At 49.2% G+C, this 25,200-nt stretch overlaps 1 protein-coding gene across 14 annotated transcripts in view; it reads right to left on the reverse strand.

Annotated features, from left to right (window-relative positions):
• Window positions 1-25,200, reverse strand: part of ZNF618 (zinc finger protein 618) — a 159,920-nt gene that overhangs the window by 54,255 nt on the left and 80,465 nt on the right. For 10 of the 14 annotated variants that reach the window (XM_069873050.1, XM_069873052.1, XM_069873048.1 and 7 more), the window contains exons 3-6: window positions 19,052-19,308; window positions 15,474-15,569; window positions 12,670-12,747; window positions 3,353-3,391 (exon numbers count right to left, since the gene is read on the reverse strand). In XM_069873050.1, coding sequence (XP_069729151.1) covers window positions 3,353-3,391; window positions 12,670-12,747; window positions 15,474-15,569; window positions 19,052-19,308 — 470 coding nt within the window. The remainder of the gene's footprint in view (window positions 1-3,352; window positions 3,392-12,669; window positions 12,748-15,473; window positions 15,570-19,051; window positions 19,309-25,200) is intronic. The other 4 variants (XM_069873057.1, XM_069873056.1, XM_069873053.1 and 1 more) reach the window with 1 other exon arrangement.

Here is a 25,200-nt window from a genome sequence, read left to right on the forward strand (position 1 = left end):
AGCGCTGTGGGTTGCATTGTTTTCTTCTCCCTCCATGTGGGAATTCTGGTCTTGGACCCTGAGCCAAGGCTTGAGAAGTAGCTCCCAAAGCCATGTAACTGTGGCCCCATGAGCACATCATCTCCTCAACAGCACAGATCTGTGTGCCTTCAAGAATGGGTCCAAAAACCAGGGAGTCCTAGAAATACAATATATCGATGAAAAACCCACAAGGCTGAAAACAAGGAACCCAGCGCAACTGTTTTTCCTCAAGGGAGTCTTCAAAGTGCCTTCCCAGCTGGAAAGTCTCAACACCACTGTTTCCTCTTTCAGCCGACAGCAAACAACTGGCCTCAGCCGTGTCCCAGCTTGCCCAATGTCTCCTTTCTTCCCAGCAAAAAAAAGCCAGGCCAGCCCTTGCTGCAGCAGCTCCCTCTTCCAGCAGCCCTACAGCCCCAAAGGCAGCGGTGTGTAACAATGCAGCTTCACCCACCACGTCAGTAACTCATTCTCCCAACAGCCCCGTTGCCCTCAGGCCCCGTGTGGCAAGACGCAGATGTAGCCTCTTCAGAACAAAGACAACTTGCTGCTCTCAACCCAAGTCCTCGCAGCACGACACAGCTACCCGTGACCAAGCCAAGGGGCTCTGTGCTCCACAGAGGCAGCAGAGGTGACGTCTCCTCGCTTGACACTCAAAGGTGCCTTCGCCGAGACTTTTTAGGTGACTGTTGTGGCTGTGGCTGCCGCCAAAAGTCACCTTGGAGAGAACTTGAACAGCTTTTAAAGATCTGCAGATGTAATTATCCCAACAGATGCTCAGGACCCACTGCTGGCCAAGGGAGCTCCTCATCCACGCCCATTTAGGATGGATGCAATCTACGCCCCAGAGAGAAAACACGATCTTTCCGTTTCCCTTAGATACTGAAGAAGTTTGGAAGAGGCAGCAAACCACAGATCTAGAGGTTCCCAGTGAGACAGAAATAGCAAAGGAGGATCTGAACAATATAGATGGCTGTAGTAGAAAGGGTGTAAACAGCCAAGTCGGGTCACAGAGGGAACAGCAGGCAAAATAAAAATAGCAAGAAAGGAAAGATAAATAAAAAATTCCTAAAATATACGAGGAGCAAACAGACTGACAAGGAAACAAGAGAGCCATTGAGACAAAAAGGAGAACTGCTGTGCGGAGGCAACCATTCTAAGCCAGGGATTTAGTCCAGCCCCAGAGGGGAAGCACGGGGAAGAAAGAAGACAGCTGAACTGTTTCAGGGCAGCAGCAAGGAGGGGAAGAGGAAGATGACTCTGTCAGGAAATTACAACCATCTGCACTTGGGAACAGCAGCACCGTGCTGTTTCACATTCACTCTGCAAGGCAGGTGACATGCCCAGCCTGCTCGTCCACCGGCAAGGATGGCTGCGGCGGATCCTCCTTCCCCATCCCCTAGCCCATCACTCACTGCGTCCCTGTGCTGGTGACTTGGTTTTACCTCCAGCTCTTGCAGCTAGAGGAGACTTGGGATAGCAATGAGCATGGCAGGTAAAAAAGGGGGGGTGAGTAATTCCTGCACTGTGGAGGGGGGCAGATTTGTACAGCCTGCAGGAAGAGGGAAGCAGCTCCTGCCTCCTCCATCTCTGCTCCCTGCTCCATCCCCACAGGTAGCAGGGCAGCCCCTCTGAAGCCTGGGGCAGGGAGCAGCTGCTTCTCACTTCTCCTAGAGACACTGTGCCCTCCTACCTATGACTTTCCATTGTTTCCAGCTCCCTGAAATCCAGACACCATGAAGGAGCAGTCATGTCCACAGAAACCTTCCTATGGCTCAAATGCCACAAAGTTTGCCCACACAGAAGAGTCATGAACCCTCATCTCTTTCCCTCTTATTCCCCATATCCCACTCTGTCCTGTGTTTCTCAGCCAAAAAAAATCCTGCAACAGGAGAAGCTGATTAACAGAAAAAAAAACATTTCTTTGCACGAGGTGATTGGTCAATACCCGCGTAACAAGCCCAAAGTCAGTCCTGTACCTTCTACATACAACAAGAACAGACCAAAGCTCTCCCACGCTAAACCCAACTCTTCACGGATCACAGAATGGGCCTGAAGAAACAGCAGCTCAGAAACGGTGGCATGTGCTTTTGTACTTTTTGGTTGTACTTTTTAATTATTATTTTTCTTGACTATTTATCTAACACTTTTAGGCCTATCCAGGGTAAGTTTTGTGCTTCCCAGCTGCCCTCTGTAACTACCCAGGCTGGTTACTTACCTGTCCAGTGGAACCCACGGCTCTCAACTAACATGATCACAGTATAACCCGGACTGGAAGAGACCTCAGGAGGTTTCCAACCCAACCTCCCTGCTTTGAGCAGGGTCTGCTGAGCTCAGGCTCTGTTATGGAGGATGTTATCCAGGCTGATCCTGTAAATCTCCATGGATGGAGAAGATGCAGCCTCTCTGGACCACCTGCTCCACAGCATGGGAAAAGCTTTCCCTCAATGCAGCCTGAATATCTCTTCTTGCCACCTTATACACACTTATCTCTCATTCTCCCGTCACAGCGAGCTGCCTGGCTCCATCTTCCTGGTCACTCTCGCAGGGTGATCTCTTCTCCTGGTGCACATCCCCGCAGCCCCTCTCCTCCTCACCTGCACTGAGCCTGCTGCGGTTTATCAGTGCCCATCCCTGGGCAGGGACACCCATCCCCCTAACTGCAGGTTTAAGGTTTAGAGACCCTACAAGACTTGACCCCACTGGAGAGGTTGGCAGTGCCCAGCATCTCCCCTGGGGGCTGAGGTGGTGGGAACTCTGCTCGTGGCCACCCTCCACCTCCTCACATCACACAGCTTTCCTGAGGCACCACAGTTGAGCCCACCTGCCCACAGGCACAATGCTTCCCTTAAGATGGGGAGATGATGACATCATCTGCCATGGCCTCTTCTCTCTGGTGCTCCTGCCCTGCCACTGGACACCTACCACCTTCTCCCTGCCACTAGACACCTACCACATTCTCCCTACCACTTGGGACACCCACTGCCAGCCAGCAATGTAGCCCTCACCCATGGGATGGGGAACCCAGCTCCGGCCCCAGACCCTGCTCTGGGTCCTGCCTCTGCTTCTGCTCTGACTCCCATCTCAGCTCCTGCTCCAGCTCCTGCCCTAGCTCCAGCTCCTTTCTTGACCACAGTCCTGCTCCCTGCCCCAGCTCCAGCCCCTGTCCCAGCTCCAGCTCGCCCCGGTTACAGCCCCAGCCCCACTCCTGCTCCTGCCCTCCAGCCCCACCACAGCCCCCAGGGACGAGGGACGCTGCGAGCAGCAGGTCTGCCCATACCCCACGCACGCACACGCCAGACCCCGGTCCCCGCTTTGCACCAGGAGTACTTACTGCCTTGAGAGGCTCCTTCACCTGAGGCAGCTTCAGTGTCTGCAAAGAGAAAGAGCTGCACTTAGATCTGACAGTCAATGGCCCCGCGTCCCACAGCGTGGGGCTGCGCCTCAGCTGTCCCCTGCGCTCTGCTCTGGCCGTGGCTCTTTGCTGCCGTGGTGCCCCATCATCGCAGCCCATGACACTTGCCCCGCCAACCCAGCCTGCCGAGGCCCCCACCCATACAAGAAGATGTTTCTGTTACAAAAAGTACAGTATTTTTGACTTAAGCTAAAGTAGAGTTAAGTTTCATCTAAATAATTGCATTACTTTATTGAAAGTTTGACGGAATGTCCCCCTGACAGCATGTTTTCTTTCAAACAGCATTTTCCAGACACTGTTCATTCTTTGGAGATAAGAACGTGTTGTGTTCGGTATGATCTACGCTGAACAGACCTGTCTTCTGCTGGAATCCCCTCTGTTTGCAGCCTCTCCCTATCTCAAATGCAAGGTCAGGCAGAGCTGGCACCAGCTCCAAATGAGCAAGAGATTTGACTACTGTAAAGTTCATAACAATATTAAAATCAGTCCTTGGGAAGTAATAGAATATGCATAAGATTTCTGGGAAAACTTATCCATATGCATGTAAGCGGGAAACACGTTCAGTCCCCAGCTCTTGTCTCGCTGCACAGGATTGATGGGGATCACTCCCTCAAGTTACCCAGACCTGATAAAGGGTGCTTGCTTTCTAGAACTCCAGAACGTGTCTTAGAGAGTATATTCACAAGCATTTTCGTTACCATCAATGCTGCAGCCCATGATGCTCGGCCCACCACTCCAGCCTGCCATGGTACCCCCCACTGCAGCCTGTGATGCCTTTCCCACCATCACACCCTAACATCACACCTCGACACCGCACCCTACGATGCCCAGGCTGCCTTTGCAACCCACACCTTCCAATCTTCCATCGCACCCTACGATGCCCAGGCTGCCTTTGCAACCCGCTATGCTCAGCCCACCACCACACCCTGCTGCGGTTCCCCAACCCTGCAGCCCACAACGCTCAGCCCACCAGTCCTGTCACTTTGTAGTGATAATTGTATATTGTTGGTGTTGTGTTTTTCCTACAATGCCAGCACTAAGGCAGTGCTAACACCTGGCAGCCCAGATGCAAAGTAACAGCATTATTTTATCACAAATATGGGAGGAAATACAACACATTTATGGTGTGTACAGTGTACACTGTTGGGTTAGAGCACAGCACAGTCCTTCCTCCTTATGCTGTGAGGAAGGCTGTGGGAAGAAATGGTGAGCAGTGCACATATTATAGAATCATGGAATGGTTTGGGTTAGAAGGGACCTCAAAGCCCATCCAGTCCCACCCCTGCCCTGGGCAAGGACATCTCCCACTGGATCAGGAGCTCCAAGCCCCATCCAACCTGGCCTTGAACACCTCCAGGGATGGAGCAGCCACCACTGCTCTGGGCAGCTCAGATCAGTGCCTCCCCACCCTTACAGCAACACATTTTTTCCTAAGAGCTCATCTCTCCTGTCAGTCCTCAGAAAGAGCCTGCAAACCTGGGATCTCTGTTTCTGAGCCATCACAACAGCCTGGTTACAAAACAGGACAGCTAGAAGGGACACTCTGGCCCAGCACAGAGAAAGTTTGCTGTAAGGAGCCTCAGGGAGCCCAGAGAGGGCTCAGAGAGACATGGGGTGTGAGGGACTGCCCTGCAGCACGGCTTGGAGTGGCCACCTCCCACCCTCCCCAAGGGAAGCCCACGCCACCACCCCTCCTCTTGGGCTGCTTGTGCTGTGTCTGCAGGTGGAGGGTCCCCAGCTGAGCACGCACAGCCCAGACTGACACATCCGAGTGGTCCTGCTGCCATTGATGGAGCTCATGACGATGCATTTCAGAATTCCTTCTGAAGGTTTGTTGAAATCACTCACACATTTAACTCCTGGGCAAGTGCTGTCAACCCAAGAAAGCAAACTGAGCAGTGACCCAGCTCAGCTTCCCACAGGAGAGAGCCCAGCCTGCTCCGCTGCCGTGCCTCCCCACCATAAACAACTGGCAAAGCCTCTGCAAGAGACGGGCCAGGAGAATCTCCCCAGGAATTCTGTCCTGGTCTTACTGAAAGCACACGTGAGAAGAATGGGAAAAAACCTCCCTCCACTGTAACACATGGGACTCAACACAGCAAAGGTCATGTTCAAGCTCTAAATTAATGCAATGGGCAAAGTAGCAAGCTGGAAAAGAAAACCCAGTGTTACAAGTCAGGGTTCATAAACAATTAGGATTTCCAAGCTATTTTGAAGTGCTTCATATTCATCCTAAATTGCATATACTGGATGTCACATTATCTAATAACAGAACTACATTTCCACACAATCCACGTGTCTCTTGGAATAGTTCTTGCATCGCTCTGGAAACCACAGCTGCGGAATGCCACAGAGTTTGGGAGTTTAAAATTCACATCCTTAAGTAACAAACACTGTTTGCACTTTTTTTCCTTCTTTCTTAAAAATAATAAAAAGAAACGTTTGTGGGTTTGGGCATTTGTACATTTCTACTTGATTAAGTTGCCCAATTAGACCACTTTCCAGGCAGCGATATTAAAATGGGACAACTTCATAAACTGGGGGGCCAGATCAGAAACCTGCAGTATCGCATGTAAAACCTCAGCAGGCAAACCCCGGGATTTTTCCACAGTTGAGACTTGCCTGACACTGACCTGGCACTTGGGGATATCGCTGTTTGCGGTGGCACAATGAGTTCTGCAAATGCTGCCCTGGCATTCACAGACAGTAGCTTAAATAAACCATACTGGAAGCTGCTTTAAGGTCTCTGCAGAGCCTTCTCTTCTCCAGGCTGGACAACCTCAACTCTTTCAACGTGTTATTTCAACAGCTTTAGAGTTCTGCAGTCAAACTTAACACAATTCAAGCACCATCCAAAGGTTTAAGGAGGAGCCAGTGATGAACCGTGCTAAGAAATGTTGTTACTCTTAGTCCTAAGACAGACTAAGTCTTCATGAATTAAAAAAAAAAAGCCATTGAAAACCCCCTACCAACCCAGTCAAAGTCACCTTTGGACTGAGATCAAGTAAATACAGCTTTAAAAGAAAAGACCCACTTCTGAGAAAGTTGCAAAAGTGAAAGCAGGGTGGTCTGAAGGGAAGCTGGGAACAGGCGAGTTCACTCCTGCTCCTCCAGTAGCTTTCTGCATCTCCTCTAAAAATTTGCTGCAGGTTGGGATGCACACAGCAAAAACTGGGTCCTGGGGATGAAGCACCGAAGGGAAAGGACCTCCCAGATCCTGTGATCCTCCAATAGCAAAGTATTATACCAGTGAAACCAAACCTTCTTTAGCTCAGAAACACCCTCTCTCCTCAGGAATGGGTATTTTGCTAACTTCTCAGCTCATAATAGTTGCAGGCACAGAACTGCTTTAGCTCAGAATTCAAATATGTGCACTTTGGAAAAATGCATTTTTCCATGTTTGCAATCTGAATGACCGATCCTCCTTTTCATATTTTTGCAATTGAGCAAAACTCATTCTTGAAAAATATTAATCTAAAACCATAAAAGCTTTGAGAAATGTTTGAACAAACTATTAAACTACAAACTGCACTGGAAGAACAAACCTATCTCCTCTTGGGCATTTTCCGGGTCCTGCACTTGGGCCACGGTAACGCCCTGCGATGCTTCAGGCTGGGGAAGGACAGCTGGAAAGTCACCTGGTGGAAAAGCACCTGGGGATGCTGGGCAACAGCAGCTGAACATGAGCCAGCAGTGGCCCACGTGGCCAAGAAGGCCAACAGCATCCTGGCTTGGATCAGCCGTGGGGTGATCAGCAGGAGCAGGAAGGGATCATCCCTCCTCCACTCGGTGCTGGTGAGGCTGCACTTTGAATCTTGGGTTCGGTTTTGGGCCCCTCACTACAAGAAAGACATTGAAGGGCTGGAGAGCATCCAGAGAAGGGATTGGAGCTGAGGAAAGGTCTGGAGAACAGAGGTTGTGGGAGAAGCTGAGGGACCTGGGGCTGTTTAGCCTGGAGAAGGGGAACCTCAGAGGAGACCTCATCGTGCTCTGCAGCTCCTGGAAAGGAGGTTGTGGTGAGGTGGGTGCTGGGCTCTGCTCCTGAGAAGCACGTGGTGGGATGAAAGGAAATGGCCACAAGTTGTGCCACGGGAGGTTTAGATTGGATATAGGAAAAAAATCTTAACTGAAAGGGTTGTCAAGCCTGGGCAGAGGCTGCCCAGGGCAGTGGTGGAGTCCCCATTCCTGGAAGGGATCAAAAAGACAGGTGGATGAGGTGCTTGGAGATCCGGTTTAGTAGTGGGTAGGCATGGTTGTACTCAATGATCTCAAAGGTCTTTTCCAACCAAACGATTCTATAATTCCACATCTATTCCAAGGATGGCAGCTCAACCCCTTGGTTGGCACAACCACGCAGGAAGGTAATGGAGAGCTGGTTGGTTCAGGGGAAGGCACTGCAGCAACTAAATAATGTAAATAAAGAAAACCAACTTGAGCAAAATCATCATGTAGCCCAGAAAAGCTTATCTGGACACAGAGAACTTCCATCAACTATCACAACAGCAGCGATAAATCCTGCATTGGCTAAACTGGAGCCTTGCCACCCTCTTTCGTTTGCTTTCTGTAGAATTCTCCCGTGGGTAAAAATCTCCCTTTGCTTGGCCTCAGAACTGAGGTTTTTAAATTTAATTTTTGAAAGCTTAATAAAGTCATTTCAGCCTTTTTTTTTTTTTGAGTTATCTCAAAGTGTAGTAATTTTCCTGACTCAAAACATGCAGATGTTTTACTCCCCGTATTGCCTAAAGGTGACCGAATTGTACAAACCCAAACCTTTGAGCCGACCAACTCCTGAAGGGACTCCAAACCTTTGAATGACTCGAAAAACCCTACGCAGCTGAACAAAAAGCACTGTAAGCAGCACATTTGTAAAGCCTGGCTTGTGTGTAGGCAACACTGTAATGTCCGTCAGTGCCAATTGCTGGGACAGAGCCTTCCATCGCCACCAGGAATTTCTGCCCCAGCCCAACTCCAGCAGCTCTGCAGGAGGACGGAGCAGCGATCCCGCCAGGCTGCACAACAGCTCACAAAGGAGCCTTTCAGCTCCACAACATAACTTGTTTTGCTGGGTTTCTTTCTCCTTTTATGTGTGCATTTCAGGGAGACGAGGGGAGGGAACGGAACCCTTTCATTTCTTCCTTGATAAAACGTACAGACTGTATTTCTTACCTGCGTTTCTAGTTCTTTGCAGAATCCTTCTCATGGGGTTTTCTGTGCCTGCATCTCCGCTTTCTGAGCACAGCAGAAAGGGAGCCTGCACCTGCAAGGCAGCACGTCATGAACAAAAGCTGCCTCAACCCTCCACACCTGCAAACTGCCAGGAGATCAATCAGTGCCTGGAATTCTCGGGCCAACGCTGAGCACCACAGGGAAGGCTCAAGAAACTATTAAGAAAATGACCTGTTTTCAGTAAGAAACCTACCATTCCTGAAGGCAGACAAGAAAAAAAGAACATAGGTCACCTCTAACACCACTTCTCTGCCATGGAGATCCAGAGAGCAGGCAGGTGCCACCAGAAAAACTAAAGCTAGGGAATTTCTCTCCTAAATGATCATTACAAAGAACTACGCGATGTTGCCAGTGTGAGAATTTTAATGTGGAACTGAAGAGCTCAGAGGACTGGAAGAAATTTAAGTTTAGCACAGGGCAAAAGAAGCAACAGACAAGGATTGACTGCAAGAGCAGAGAAGAACAGACTTCCCACCCATGCTGGCCATGAACTCCATGCCCCAGGCTCTCCTTCTACAGCTCCAAACTGGACACCAAGAGGTACAAAAACCAGCTTAGAAATAACCCAGGTCAAAGCAATGACAAGCTGGGACCTGCAAACGTCCCGTCCTGGGGACAGAAGTTGTGCCACTGAATGATGACAGTGGAACTTGCCAGACAAGACGGCTTTTCAATTGTTGTGCCTTGAAGTCCAAACCAGATCAACACGACCACTATCTGCTGTCTCATGTGTTGATCCTTGCAGATCGCTAGCTCTGTCCATCCGCAGGACTAACCCACAGCTTGGCCAAGGACCATCAGTGACACGGGAAGCACATAAGACAGCCAAAGGTGAGGGCCATTCAAGGGGAGAGTGCGTATCCTTCGGCAAGGTATTTCTGCTTGGATGCCCCAAAAGCCCTGGGAGAAATACCTGGACAGAGAAAACGGGACATGAGTTTGCTCCGGCTACACTGATACTGCGCTCGTGAGTTCACCCAGGATTAAGGCTGGGTTGATTACGTGATTGATGAGTGGCCCAGACCATGAGGAAACGACAGCTGATGCTCAGAAAAAGCATGAGGTGAAGAGGGACTTCCAGGTCCTGCCCTTGCAGCACGGCTCCTGGCTCAACCAGCCACAAAAAAACTGACTGAAAGATCTGGGATCTGAGCTTCTGGCAGCAAATAATAGTACATAATAGGCCAAGAAGCTCACTTCTCAGTGTTTCAAGGACAAGCAGACATGGGAGAACTGGCTGGGCAGTGCTCTGGGGTTTTATCCAAGACATGGATGGAATATACATAGGGAGAACATGTCCAGTGCAGAACCACAGCCTCACTGGGCATGTAACCACCAAGTTCTGGGTGTAAGGATGGTGCAACACCAGCCACTCCTTCAAATGACACCTCAGACATGTGGAAATAAAAGCATCTGCCACAAAAACTTCTTTCAGTCCTGCAATCCTACAAAGCTCCATTACCGGTAAAGTTCTGTGTAGGACTCTCACTGGATAATACCATAGAACCATGGAATTGCTTGGGTTGAAAAGGACCTCAAAGCCCATCCAGTTCCACCCCCTGCCATGGGCAGGGACACCTCCCACTGTATCTGGTTGCTCCAAGCCCCATCCAGCCTGGCCTTGAACCCCTCCAGGGATGGGGCAGCCACCACTGCTCTGGGCAACCTGGGCCAGGGCCTCACCACCCTTATTGAGAAGAATTTCTTCCAAATGTCCCTCCCCAGTGACGGGTGAACTTCATGAGGTTCACAATGTCCCACCTCTCCAGCCTGTGAGGTCTCTCAGGATGGCATCCCTTCCCTCCAGCGTGTTGACCTCACCACATAGCTTGGTGTTGCTGGCAAAGTGCCTTGAAGGTGCCCCCAGTCCCAGTGTCAAGGATGTCCTTCCTTCTTTTTTCCCTAACTACAGATTCCATGCACATTCCATGACATGTTCCTTCTCTGCACGTCTGTGCTTTTCCCGGTGGCTTTAACTGCCAGCTCAGGCTCCATTTCTGGGAGAATCACATTCACAGAGGTGCACTGAGTTTTCATTTGATTTCTTGTGGAGGAGTGCACAGGCATAAATATCCCAGTTTGATTTTTGTTGTCTCAAGGCAATTCAGATGCACTTTAAGCGTTACTGCTGCGTGCATAAATTTATAGCAACATAAACCAACATTCTCTCAGTTTCCCATATAGAAATTGTGCTTTTCCACCACTGATGTGAAAATTACTAATAAATTTCCACATTCAAAATATTGAACATCTCCATCTTCCATTACTACCCACCAAAAAGGTGTTGGCAGCAAAAGGTAAAATCATGTCTGCACTGAGTTCATGAGAAAACTATAGATATCGATTGTACACATGTGTGTCGATGCATCCAGACCATGTAATACACAGCTTGATTTCATGATCAAAATAGAAATTAATGTATAAATACAAATCGATTGGATCACACAGGACGTGACCTCATCCTCTCAGAGCTCCTAAAACTCCAGCTGAATTAAATATCCTGTAATGCCTGGGGAAGAGAACCAAAATAAAAGCAATCCTTGTCTCAAATCTAAACACTGCAATTATTATTGCAAAACGATTGCAGCGCTGTGATGCAACAGCAAAGCATTCGGCATGTCAGCAAATATCTGTAGCTCGCTGCTGCTTTATGGATTTTTTTTCCTTAAACTGCAAAGTGAAGCTCAATAGGACTTTCAGGAATTCTGATATCGAGAAAGGAATACCAGCATCGACAACAATTCTGCATGTATTTAAGGGTACAGAAGCAGCTCTGCGATGCTGAACAGCACACGGGAAACATGTAGCCATGTGGTTAAAGGATGTGTTACAAGGTGGTGAAACCCGAAGAAGTGAAGGATGCGTGTTGACTTTTCAGCTGCACATCTGCTGATTACTGAGAGTGCACACATCTAGAACTGAATAGTGCGTTAGCTGTCATTATTCCTGGATTTTCAAACTCTTGCTGGGAGTTATGCTCCTTTAGACGTTCTAGTCCATCATTTCACTGAAGACCACACGCATGGATTCTGCTGGTTACATCTGAGGAGCTGAAGCAGATGTTCTACCAGTCTGGCACACAGACCTCAGTGCTCAGCTCAGGTGAACGCAAATCAAACTACTGGAAGGTTCCTGAGCTCGTATCAAATCCCTCTTGTTCTGCTATTTCAGACAGATATTTCTCCAGATTAAACAAACCACATGAATTGTACAAAACACCAAGCAAAACTTTGCCAGTTCTGCAATTAAGCAACACTGAATTGGCCAGACTTGCAGAGAATTCCAATAAAGTCACTCCTGATGAAGCACAAGACACAAACGTCATGTTTGGAAAGTGACCTCAGCTGCCAGCAGGGGCTCACTTCAGGTACAATTTAGATCTTAACATTAAAATAGAGCAACATCTGACTTGATGTCCTCCTGTCCTGACTTAATAGGGATGGACTAAACCCCGAAGCTGGGCAGGACCGTGGGGCACCTCATGGGATGAGCTCTGCCCTGCTGGCACGTCCTATCTGCCAGGAGAAATTTCCTGATTTACAGCCCTCCCAACAGCCGGCAATGCCCCCGAGAGCCCCGCGCAGCAAGCACTGCACCGAGAACAAGGGCTGCTCCCAGACTCAGGAGAGAGAGTGCTGGATTACAGCCTCAGAGCTTTGCCAGCCCCCAAATGCATCCCATGAACGGGCCACCCAAAAGCAGCGTTACTGATTACAGAATCACAGAATGGTTGAAAGGAACCACAAAGCCCATCCAGTCCCACCCCCTGTCATGGGCAGGGACACCTCCCACTGGATCAGGGGCTCCAAGCCCCATCCAACCTGGCCTTAAACACCTCCAGGGATGGGGGAGCTCCCCCTGCTCTGGGCAACCAGGGCCAGGGCCTTGCCATTCTCACAGTAAATGATGAACAGAGAAGCAGAAGTGCAATCTTCAAGACCTTCCCAACCACAGCCCCTGAACCTAAATGTTACCCCAGGATTCCCAAAGATTTGAGCTGAGTGAGATACCTCTATGCGCCCGCACGTGGGTCTGGAAACAGTTGTAATACTTGTATTTCTTCCCACATATTCCACACTCATACGACCCTGAAAAACAAGACAGAAAAGCACACATCACCATATTAGACCAGGAAAAACAGCCTCGCCAGACACTTACCCATAAACTGGGGACAAAAGAATGTGGTTTGCAGCAAAGTCATTTTTGCAAGATTCATGGAGATAAATGCAGGAAATCACTATCCCAGACTCCATTCTTTTTTTCAGCCTTATTTCAGATTCCTTGGCATATTCCCCTGAACTCACATTTTCAGTGTATCCTTATAACTCTTCTAACATGAAAGGGCCGGTCTCAAAATAGCTTGACTTATAATTTTATAATAATGACTAATGTTTCCTGATGGACAGAAATAACCTGGAATTACTTTTCAGTAAGTTCCTACAATATGGGAGGGAAAAAGCTTTTTGACTGAAAAAAGAAAGCAATTTGTTATCCTGAGGCAAGGATTTCTCAAAATTTCTCAAGAAATGTGCACAATGTACAGATTTCTCAAGAAACCCACAGAGATTTGGTAAATACCCACCCAGAGGAAACCAACCAGATACAAATAGAACTGCTGAACTTTTTAAGGAAAAGCACATGACCACAGTGGTCTCTCTTCACAATTTGCATCTCTAATTCCAGAAAACGGACATCTGTAAACAGTCATTGCAAATGGAACCAGAGAAACTGAGCTGGGAGAACCATCTGGAGTGATGAAGTATTGCAATGAATTTCAGCTCTTCTGTTCATTAGACTGGCAGACAGAAATGGCCTTAGATTTGTTATTTAGATTTGATTCCATCTTCCCTTCCTCCACACCAACTTGGTGAACAGGCCATAAATTCACCTTTCAAGCTCTCCCTCGCAAAACACATTGTGTTCTTAGAAGCTAAGGAACTGTGGTCCTCCCTGTGCTCCCCAGTAGGGCAGGAGCCACACATGCTGGAAGAGGAGGTGGGAGAAGGAAGGGCTGAATATGAATTTGTGGGAACCTAGCATTTCATTTCACAGACTCATGGAATGGTTTGGGTTGGAAGGGACCTCAAAGCCCACCAAGTTCCACCTCCTGCCACGGGCAGGGACACCTCCCACTTGATCTGGTTGTTCCAAGCCCCATCCAACCTCGCCTTGAACACCTCCAGGGACAGGGCAGCCACCACTTCTCTGGATTTCTACAGATGCTTCCTCACACAACCTGAAACAACCTTTTCCTGACTATGTAAAACAGTAAAAGACGGATGAGCCACAAACAAGAACAGAACATTCACACACAGGGCCAAACAAATATTCCCCAACATCACCTTTTAGCAACACCCACCTAGTGCTGCTCACGAGCAAGCTCTTCCCAGGAACAAAACCAACCATGTTGTCTGAACACGCTATAGCCATGTTCTTTCTTTCCCTTCCCATCTTCTATTGCTTACAGCTTGGGAAGAAAGCAACCCTTCTTCCAGTTCGCAATAGCACTGGATTCCCTTGCTGAAAGAAGCAATTCATTGCAGTCTGATACACAAGGGCACACAAAGGAAAAAATACTCTAAAATGCAGATATCATAGTCAGCTGCCTATGCCTGACCTGCTCAACGGCCTTTTTCCTCAACGCAGCCAGCTGTATTTTAGAAATAGATCTATATATGGGACAGTCATCTCCCGTGGTTGCTCCACACAGGCTTTCTGGGTGAAATCTTGGGTACCACCAAGTCAGCAGCACCTACCAGCCCCCAATTTCCATGCTAAAGGACTGATGATATTTATATCCAACCTCCAAAATTCTCTCCTGGAGGCTACTCGAGCCAGAGCACCAAAGCAGCACTGCCAGAAGATGAGTGCTCTCACCATCCCCTGAAGCCTGCCAACCACTCACCCAGTGCAGCAGCAGAACCTCCGTTCCACCAATAGCAACACGGTACTGAGCCCACCCGCACCCCGAACACTGGACGCACACTGAGCACAGGGAAAACAGATGGAAAACAGCAAGAGACTCCAGGTTGAATTTATCTTTCCATGTTCCTTATATTTCTCCCTTTCTCTGGAGATGGTCTACGGCACATAAATGCATTTGGTTACGTAGAAGTTCTTCAGGAAGGAAATAACCAGTGCCTCCCATCTTCAACTCGAACCCAGAATGGTGCTGCAACCCTCACACAAGGTGTTGCACCTGAACAAAGGCAGGAGGTGTCTCCCACAGCCAGTGCTTTTGGATGGATGTCTGGAAGCACCTGGGTCCCAAGCCCAACCCAAGGAAGGCTGAAGTCACCTTCTTCAAAGGAGCTACCTCTGCCCACCTCCTGCCCAGGAGCGCAGCAAGTTGTGGAGGGTCTCAGGGAGGGTTACAGATCCGAGTCCTGCAAGCACTGAGAGGCAACCCAACAGCCAGAGCACACCACGATTTGGGGAGCAGAGGCACAAATCCTCATATGAGGGAAAGGAGAGGTGACTGGCCACAATCCATGTGTTAACAGGGTGGAGGAAAGGTGAAGTGGGGTTAAAAAAAAAAGACATTGCTACGTGTTAGGGCCCCACAAAGAACATGGATGCTGACACCATGGACATGGTTCATCCTGAACTTCGTCCACATCAGGATGTGCCATGCAGGTTAAAGCTGGTTGAGCAGGAGGGGAGATGGGAAGGCTGTTGGTTAGTTGGAGCATTCGATTTTGCCAGGCTCTTATTGAGCCTCGTGGCTGGAATGTGGGCGACACACCCACTGCATCTAGAGCTTTCCCTTGCTCCCTGATCCCTAGTTAGACTTTCACATCCTTTCATCACATACCAGACGTGTATCTCAACGCATGGTCAAAAATCCAGGTCCCTGAATATCGATTTCGTGTATATCCAACGGGAGAGCCACGTTCCACTGCTTTGCCATCTAAATCATGCAAAAAAAATCAGAAAAGAGCCCTTGAAGTGGATGCATTTTCAAAGAATAATGATGGCTGAAGCCTATTAAAAATGACCAAGGTCCCTCCGAACCTGTGGCTTGGTAACAAGATGTCGGGGTCACATAGAGTTTCTTCAGCTGCTTTATTTGATATAACGAGGGAGAATCCAAAGTGCTCTTGAATTACATGTGCTGAGCAGCTCAGCAACCAAGACATCAGCACCCCAGAATGAATCAACTACATGCATGCAAGACTGGTGGGCTCAAAGTAGAAGGATTCGCTCTTCGCTTTGTCTCAGAAATGTTTCTGATTTAAAGCATTACTTGAAAAACCCTCCCAAAACATTTCTCGTAAAGATGGACCAGATTGAGGGCTTAAATAGTTCTGTATAAAACTCCTGATCAACTCAGAGATAATGCAGTGCTCCAAAACACAAACACCATCCTGATGGCAATCTCAGCATCAGAGAGTGATCCACATCAGCCAGCAGCCTCTCCCCCTTCCTCTTTGGTTTATAACCCACGGGCCATTGTCTTTTCCTCTCCTTTCTAGGCAGCTTCCCGGGGAGCTCTGCTGCCCAATAGCCCTGCCCTGAAAACTGTTGGTATGGGGGAGCTCTGCAAACAGCCCTGGCCCACAGCCAGCAAGTGAAGCCAACAAGAGAAAAGAAGCGAAGAATGGGACAAAATGCACCTTGGAGCTGTGGGGGGCAAGAAACACAGCACCCACGGTGAGGAGACGGGGACAAGGAGGAGCACAGGGTCAGCAGCCACACTTATCCATCTGCTGCCAGACCCTGGGTCAAAGCCAACTTCTCCGCTGGCTTTGTCTGCTTGGGATGCCCAAAGGCGAACCCTGTGGGGCTTGTTAAGACTTCTGTGGAAAGGCAGATGGAAGGGAAATGGTCCAAACCCACAAACATCTGCACTGGCTCTTCAGCTGAGGGGTGCAGCACTGACACCGCCCATCCAGCTCCACCACGTCTGCTTCCAACCACTGAGGGGCTTAAGCTGCTCCGGACAGAAACAGGACCTGAAGTGGTCCAAAGTGCGGGGAGAGACACGGGAACGTGTAACGGAACATGAGGCAGCACTGATGAAAAAACTACAAGTGAACAGCAGTGACAGAGCTGGGAATCCCTGTTTTAAATTGCCCCAAGTAATAACTAAAAATACAAACACGGCACACTCCTAGAGGAGACATCTGACTCAGAAAAGGGGCATAAATCTTCTCATGTGCCTCTCAGCCAAGTCCCCGTGCCGAGCCTGCAGGAACACTGTCTGTTGCTTGGAGCTGTGTATGTCCTGAAGCCTGTGGCCCCGGCGAAGACAACACACCCCACTGAACTGACCCCACGGAGACAGGACGCAGGTTGGCGTCGCCACGCGAAGGAGAAGGCTTCGTTCACTCCCGATTCACCACTTTATCCCACATCATGAATTGCTATAAAAGCAATTTTCAATATCTCCAACCTCAGCCTCCCCGATGAAGGCAAATAAAACCCTATCAAAGCTTTACCTTTCCACACAGCTGAAGTGATTGAGATGCCGGGCTACCAGACCACATTAGAAAGTCTTCAAGGAGGAAATCTCCTGGTGAGCAGCTGCGAAAAGCACGGAGCCTTTGCTCCGGAAGAAGGAGGTACCAGTATCTTCGGCTGCTCGCACACTTGGGCTGCTCCAGAGCAGCAGCCAAAATTGCCAGCTGAGCAGCAGGCACAGGATGGTCCTTGTGCGAGCTGCACCGACGTCTGCAGCGATGGAAACCGTGTCCACCTGTGGTTTCTGTGAGGCCACGGAGGGGACCAGCAGAATTAACTGGGAGACAGCTAGAGAAACCGCAAGGAACTGATACCTGAGCACCACAGCTGCCCCACACAGCGCACAGCATTGGGGGAACAAACAACAAAGATCAACACCTCCCCAACGAACATGAGTTATGGGAATGATGGATGAAGGAGGCACTCACGGGGCTCTCCTCACAAAGGAACTGGCCACCAACTGCCAGTTGCCTCAGGTTCCTCAGGAGGTACCACATGGGAGTGTACGTCTGGGTTAGTCAACAGCAAAAGCCCATTCCCCACTTGGCACAACGAGATGGGCAGCTCAGGGGACATCGCCTACAGAGCAGCTGTTGCTGCCCAGCATGCAGCCCAGAACAGGATCCTACGTGACAGTCCTGACCTGCAGACGCTTTCACTTCGTGACCACAGCTGAAGGAGAAGCTTCTGTTGCCTCCCATCACCAGTCACCTCTCCACCCATCCCTCCCAGGGTGCCAAGGACACATCTGTGACTCAGGGTTGCCCAGGGAGCAGCCAACCTCTCAAGAGCTGTGGGGGCACAAAAGCTCTGAGTACACACAAAATACTTCCTCTAAATGGTAAGATCTTTAAGTTGGGAAGAGTTACGGACTTCTTAGGCTTTCCCTAGATGTTTTGACCCTGCATAAACAGCAGTGACCTCCAACCCTGCCGCTCTAAGCAGCTGTCCTTCTGAGGAAAGGAAGATAGGAAGGCCAATAATGCACCCAACAGAGGCACTAACGACACCCTCCAGGGTTTCTTTCCAGCAGCAAGGGCAATGACCAAGCACAATCTAACCACACAACCTAACATCAGTACTTCTGTTCTCTCCCCCTGCAAGACAAACAAACCCCAACAGCAACTCTGGGCAGCTCAAATTAGCTTTTTTTCCCAAGTCCCTGAAAAGAAACATGGTCCAACTGCTCTTTCTTTATATCAGCAATTCCTTTGGCTTGAAAAAGTCTCTGCTTGGACCTGCTCCATGTTGGAGCCAAGAGAAGTCCTGTTAGCATGAATGATGCCTCTCCAGGATCCTGCAGAAAGCTCTCTCCCCAGAGCAGGAGGAGGGGACAGTCTGATGTTCATAGAAAGAGAAAAAAAGCTGCTTCTCATCCCAGGTGCAGATGGGGTGGGATAGGAAGCACTGTTCTGGAACTGGCACATCACAGCCAGCCAAGAGGCAAAATTATTCCTGCCACGTTACTAGTGATCAGAAAAACAAGCAGCAACCTGTAAAATCTGGTTTTGAGCTAAATCCAATTATTGACAGAAAGCAGTCAGTCTCCTCAAAGCTTTTCAGCTTCTTGTCAGGCTCTCCTCCCGATCCCCTCCTCATCCACGCCCCAGACACCTACCACCAGCCTTGGGAGCTCCGTGAATTCTGCACATGGCTGATGGACAAGGCATTTAACACCTCAAAAGAAGAAGATAATCTTTCCCTTACAGTTAACCCAACCTTGGTTGAGTCTTTAGGGGTGACAAGATGTAAATAAATATCAAAAGTTAAAGAAGGTCAATAATCCTGAGCCAAGGCCCTGAGATTGATGTGCACCTTGGCTCTGGGCCCTCTGGCAGAGCCACACTTCCAGAACAGCTCTCTGGAGCTTTCTTATCCTCCCCAACACTCAGGGAAGTAACTGATGGGGCACATTATCCCACAGCTTACCGAGTGTCTGCTGGTTGCGGACCCCACCTATGACCACGCAGATCTCCGCAGGAACGTCTCCTGGCCCATCTTTTATGTTCTTCTTGGAATCTTTGGTGTCATCCTGCCAGATCACCTCTTCGATGTAGTCATCTGGTACTTCTGTTTTCACTTTCACCTCAGTCATCATTCCAGCCTCCTCACTGGGTGAGGACTGAGATGTCACCGAGTCAGAGCCCTCCGCTTTTGGGCTCCGCGGGCTCCTCTTCAAACACTCCCTGAATGGGGGAAAAAAGAGGAGAAACCATGAATTCTCACTGTTAAGCACTCGCGTTCTCATCACTAGGACACCATTAAAGGTACTTTCTTTTAATGTTATTTATTTTAAATGCGTAAGGGTAGGTATGTGTGTCTGTCAAAATTCAACCAGAAAACAGTAATAAAACCATTCGCAGGTAACGAAGATAATGTTAATCACCACAACAAGCAGTGGCAGTCACACACAGACTGAGCCACTGAACAAGAGCACAGAACTTCAGCTGGTTCCTAGCAGGCCAGGAGCACAACTCCAGCAGTCCCAGGATTGAATATTGCACCACGACTCGTCCGTACGCACACAGGGAACGCCACGTGCTCCTGACATTGTCCATTTGGAGCGCTCCCTGTCCTTCCACACTTCTCCATGGGTTAATCCCCCGTCAAGTCCTCACTATTAACCGTTCTGAGCAATCCAGCTCTCATCCCGTGGTTTCCCTAAGGCCTTATTTAACAGACAGGGTGACGACCAAACGGATCACAGCAAGAATAATGACTTGAGGGAGACTGCTATGTTATGGACAAATTCCGGTACCAAAGATCATGGAGAAAGCACAACGGATGGGGAAAGGCAGAGGGAAGAAGGGAGGGGTCCAGTGCCTTTAGAAACAGGTGATGGAAATAGCATGTGTGTTCTTCTTGGAAAGAGAGAAAGTTGGAAATTCAATCTAAATAAATAAATGTTCAAAACCCCCTAGGAGAAGGAAGGAAACTGGATACTTCAAAGCTGTAAAGGAACATCCATGAATGCTGGGATGGCAAAAAGCAGAACGAGTTTGAGCCTGACAAACAGGAAAACCAAGTCAAGAGTGTGTCTCCTCTCCCAACCACTCCATCCCACCACTCATTATGGGCTCCCTGCTTTTAAGACTGGTTAGAAAAATATTCCAACATGCAATGCAAAGATAAAACAATCACGTGCACAGTCTTTGCATGAATCAGAAGAACTATACAGCAACAGCTGGGAGGACCCAGAAAGAGACTTTTAAAGATTGTGACAGACATACAGTCATGTAAACACTGGGAGCAGCCAAAAGTGTTTGAAAACCCTTTAAAGCAGAAGTAACACAATGATAAAACCATGGAATGGTTTGGGTTGTAAGGGACCTCAAAGCCCATCCAGTTCCACCCCCGACACCTCCCACTGGATCCAGTTGCTCCAAGCCCCATCCAACCTGGCCTTGAACACCTCCAGGGATGGGGCAGCCACCTCTGCTCTGGGCAACCTGGGCCAGGGTCTCTCTACTCTCACAGCAAAACATTTCTTCCTATGGTCTCATCTCAATCTCCCCTCTTTATGATCAAAACCACTCCCCCACATCCTATCCCTGCACTCCTTGATCAAGAGCCCCTCCCCATCTTTCCTGGAGCCCCTTTCAGGACTGGAAGCTGCTCTGAGGTCTCCCTGAAGCCTTCTCTTCTCCAGGCTGAACCACCCCAGCCCTCTCAGCCTGTCCTCATACAGGAGGTGCTCCAGTCCCTGGATCATCTCCATGGCCTCCTCTGCGCTCACTCCAACAGCTCCATGCCCTTCCTGTGCTGAGGACTCCAGAACTGAACACAGGGCTCCAGACGAGGTCTCATGGAAGAAGGGCAGAATCCTCTCCTCAACCTACTGGTCCCACTGCTTTGGATGAAGCTCAGGAGTGAAAAACAGGCTGAACTTATGGATAAGAGTCATTAGACCATCTGATAATGGAAGAGAAGGAAATCCCATTGCTTGGAACATCACAGAATGTGAAAATATGAATTAAAATGTTAGAAAACTGAACACCTGCACAAGTTTCTGGTACTGGTTATGGAGCTGGTTGAGAAATCACAGTGCTGCAAGGGCAGGTGAAAGTGCCCAGTGGACAATCCTGAAGGATGGCTGTACGAAGAGAATAATCTTCTGCAATAATTATGGGACAATCTCCTCCACAAACACTGAGCTGCTATTTCAAAATGGGTCAATCACATCACCAGATATTTTAATATTCATCTTTTCATTCTCATTATGGGATGAAATGTACAATGAATTGCCCCAAACAGAGGGAATTAGCCTGGACTTGCCTCCTCACTCCTCCCAGTCTCCTCACACATCGTCGCCCCATGCTCCCACTGGGCTTTTGCAAGTGAAAATGATGAATTAAGACAGAAAAAACGTCGCTGAAAGCTGGACAGTCTTTATGGTAATATTATTGGATGTCCAACAGGTTCATCAATCTCCATCCACAACGTAGCTGAGCACCCATTCCACAGTCGAAGGAAAGGCAAAAGCCAGGAATGCAAGAACAAAAGGTTTGGCAATTGGAAAAGGGTGGGATTCATTGTGAATAAATCAAATTAAGAATATTTGAAATGCAAAACAGTGATCAAGTCAGCAAAAGCCATGGGGGTGGAAGGGAGTGACATCCCTTCTTTGATGAGGACGGGGAAGGGAGACCAAACCCAATCCAGTAGGATTCCCAGCAGCAGGTCCAAGGGACCCAAGGGAATGGCAGGAAGATGTGCCGGGGAGGGTTAGGTTGGACATTAGGAGAAGGTTCTTCCCCCAGAGGGTGGTGGAGCACTGGAACAGCTCCCCAGGGAAGCCTGAAAACGTTCCAGCAGCACTGGCCAACCCCGTCAGCCACACGGTGTGAGCGTTGGGGTAATTCAGGCAGAAGGTGAAGTGGTCAGAGAAAGGCAGCTCTGCAGCTAATGCGAGGGTCAAAGGCCACAGTTATAGAGGCTACGGCAACACACACTTGCCACTCCCACACAAAACAACATAAAAATCAATGCAGGTGCCAAGTGATGTGGAATTAAAAGCTCATACAACTAGCAGTGAGATTCAGGATATGGCTTTCTAAGGGGACTATCAATTGGGTAAGAATGTAAGAGACCTTCCGATGGCACCCAGCTTTGCTCGCGTTATGTTCCAATACAAACCAAATCACCAGGACACGGCATACAGCAAGCCACGGGCCATGTGCTGCACAGCAAAGTGCTGTCCTGAATGGGAGCTGCTCCTGACAAAGGTGTCTCCTGAAACTACTGATGTGGCACAGATGGGCTGCCCCATCCCTGGAGGTGTTGAAGGCCAGGCTGGATGGGGCTTTGAGAAGCCTGGTCCAGCGGGAGGTTGCCCCCCATGGCAGGGGGTGGAACTGGATGGGCTTTAAAGTCCATTCTAACCAAAAGCACTCAGTGATTCTATGATTCTATGAGTTATTAATACTCTAGAATTTAGCATTTAACATTTGACGTCACTGCTTCTAAACATTACAGCTGACCCATGAAGGGGTGGACTGTGAAAGGGACACTGACACCGGCAAATCCCTTGCTCCATCAGTCAAATGTGTCCAGGAACACGCCTGTGCCCACGAACAGCATCCACACCCTCAGTTGATGCCAGCAGCCCAGTTACGCTGCAGCCACAGAGTCATGCTCTGACCTAAAGGACTACTGCAATTTTCAGATAAACATGCTGAAGAGCCAGTAAGGAGGTGATTTTCTCCCCGTATGAAGCCGTGGGGAAGCCAGTCCCAGAGCTGTGGATGGACTGAGCACTGTTATTAAAAGGTGATAAGAAAAGCTGGAGGGAGTTCAAACAAGAGACACTGAAATGGTTTGAGACTGGGAAAAGATAGTTTCTGTCTTTCCGAGACCAAATAACTTCAATCTGTTTCTGATGCCAAAAGGAAGGCTTAAGAGATGATTTGATTGCAGCGTATTATCATCTTCCTGGGGAGAAAACACTGCCTTTCCTTAATTCAGCAGGGAAGAGTGGTGTATGACCTCATCACTGGAGGCTGGAACCAGCTGAAATGATGCATAAAATACGAGCACGGATGGTGGTCCACAGGAACAACCGTTTTCCAACGGGTATGCTCAGGGAGAACAGATCTCTCCAAGCCTTTAAACCCAGGGTATCCATATCCCTCTGGCCCCGGGTTACGGGGCTCTAGACAGATGGGCATGGGCCAGACAGTGGCCTGAAGCTGTAGGAATATATGAACGATTAAAGCAGAGCAATGAACGCTCAAAATCTTTGCACTTCACACACAGACCTTCCGCATCCATCTCTGCCAAGAAAGCAACTTCCCAGCTGGGCTGCCTGCTCTTTGCAGGGAGCCACCCGTGCAAATACAGATTGAGAGCAATGCTATTCCACTGTCCCAAGGGTTACAACCCTGAGCAGACACTGGGTGTATGGGACATCAGCCCCAAATATTCAGCAACTCTCTTCTGCACAATTTAATTCTACACATAGAATCATAGAATGGTTTGGGTTGGAAGGGACCTCAAAGCCCATCCAGTTGCAATCCCCACCATAGGCAGGGACACCTCCCACTGGATCCAGTTGCTCCAAGCCCCATCCAACCTGGCCTTGAACACCTCCAGGGATGGGGCAGCCAACCCTGCTCTGGGCAACCTGGGCCAGGGCCTCCCCACCCTCACAGCAAAACATTTCTTCCTGAGATCTCACCTCAATCTCCCCTCTTTCAGCTGAAAACTTTCCCCCTCATCCTATCCCTGCACTCACTGATCCAGCTGAGCCCCTCCCCAGCTTTCCTGGAGCCCCTTTCAGGACTGGAAGTTGCTCTGAGGTCTCCCTGGAGCCTTCTCTTCTCCAGGCTGAACAGCCCAGGATGCAGATGGTTTTCTGGGCTGCATCTGGGAGGTCACAGTAGAATCCCTGCAAGGAGCCTGCAAGTCATTTCAAAACCAAAATAAATAAAAATTTGAAAACCATTGGACCGCTGGATTTTTGCTACGGTCTTAGAAGAGGTTTACAACAGAGATCTTAGTCTTCTGATAGGAGGGAAGCAAGCTGCAGCAAGATGCACCCAGGTTTCAGAATGCATGAGTCAGAGAGGTAAACCCACCCCCCCACCTCCACTGCTCCCCACCGAGCACCCTGCAAATCCAGCACTGCCTGGGGACCCAGTCGAGAGGTCTATACAGAGTCTATACAGATGCTCAGATCCCAGGGAAAAAGCTCGAAGGTGGCAAAAGGGAATAAATGATAAGCATTAAGATTTTTTCTCAAATTATACGTATCTATGAAAATAAAAATACATGTAGACATATGCAGAGAGTCTGTCTGTACACACACACACATATCTCTGTGTGCCTGTAGACACGTAGAAGGGCTGATGCATCTCCAGCAGCATCTCCAGCAGCATCCCCGTGTCACTCCCGGCTCCCGGCCCCTCCGGCAGCCCAGGACGCGCATTCTCTGCTGTCACCCTGAGGTGCTGGCGTTCTATTGCATGAGCCAGATCCTGTACCCAGGGCCCTGGTGTCCAGCCCGTGCAAGCCAAAATGCAGGAAACACCATCCTGGATATTTCACTTCAGAAGGAAGCACCGTGTTCTCAGGTTGCTCTTGTTATTCCATCTCTCGCAGAGATTCTCTGCCCACTGGGTGATGTCAATCTTCATTCAAACTTCAGCTGCAGACTCTCTCCCGCTCCATATCCAGAGGAATCATATGGCTTTGCAGAACACCTTAATATAAATGTAATGAAAGAGCAACACGGTCCCAGGCGTCCTTCCTTCTCTGGACGGGCTACGCAGGGGACAGAGGAATTGGGAGACTCTGCTTCATGTGATGCATGAGGGGGCATAACCAGCTGCCATTAATAGTGGGTGGAGATGATGGACCCTCCTACTTCTCCTGCACACGGAGAACATCTTCCTCACCTCCATTCTTGCAGCACCCAAAAGACTGACGGACACAGGAGAACTGGTCTGAAGAGTACAAAATGAGATCCTGACAGGCAACGGGATTGATTCTTGCCAGCAGTGGCAGAGAGAGCGGTCCCCAACAGCTCAACATCACAGTCACCATCACTCACCCGGCCACCGACAGCTCAATCTCATTTT

The sequence above is a fragment of the Phaenicophaeus curvirostris genome, chromosome 20, assembly GCF_032191515.1.
Source record: "Phaenicophaeus curvirostris isolate KB17595 chromosome 20, BPBGC_Pcur_1.0, whole genome shotgun sequence".
NCBI lineage: Eukaryota > Metazoa > Chordata > Aves > Cuculiformes > Cuculidae > Phaenicophaeus > Phaenicophaeus curvirostris.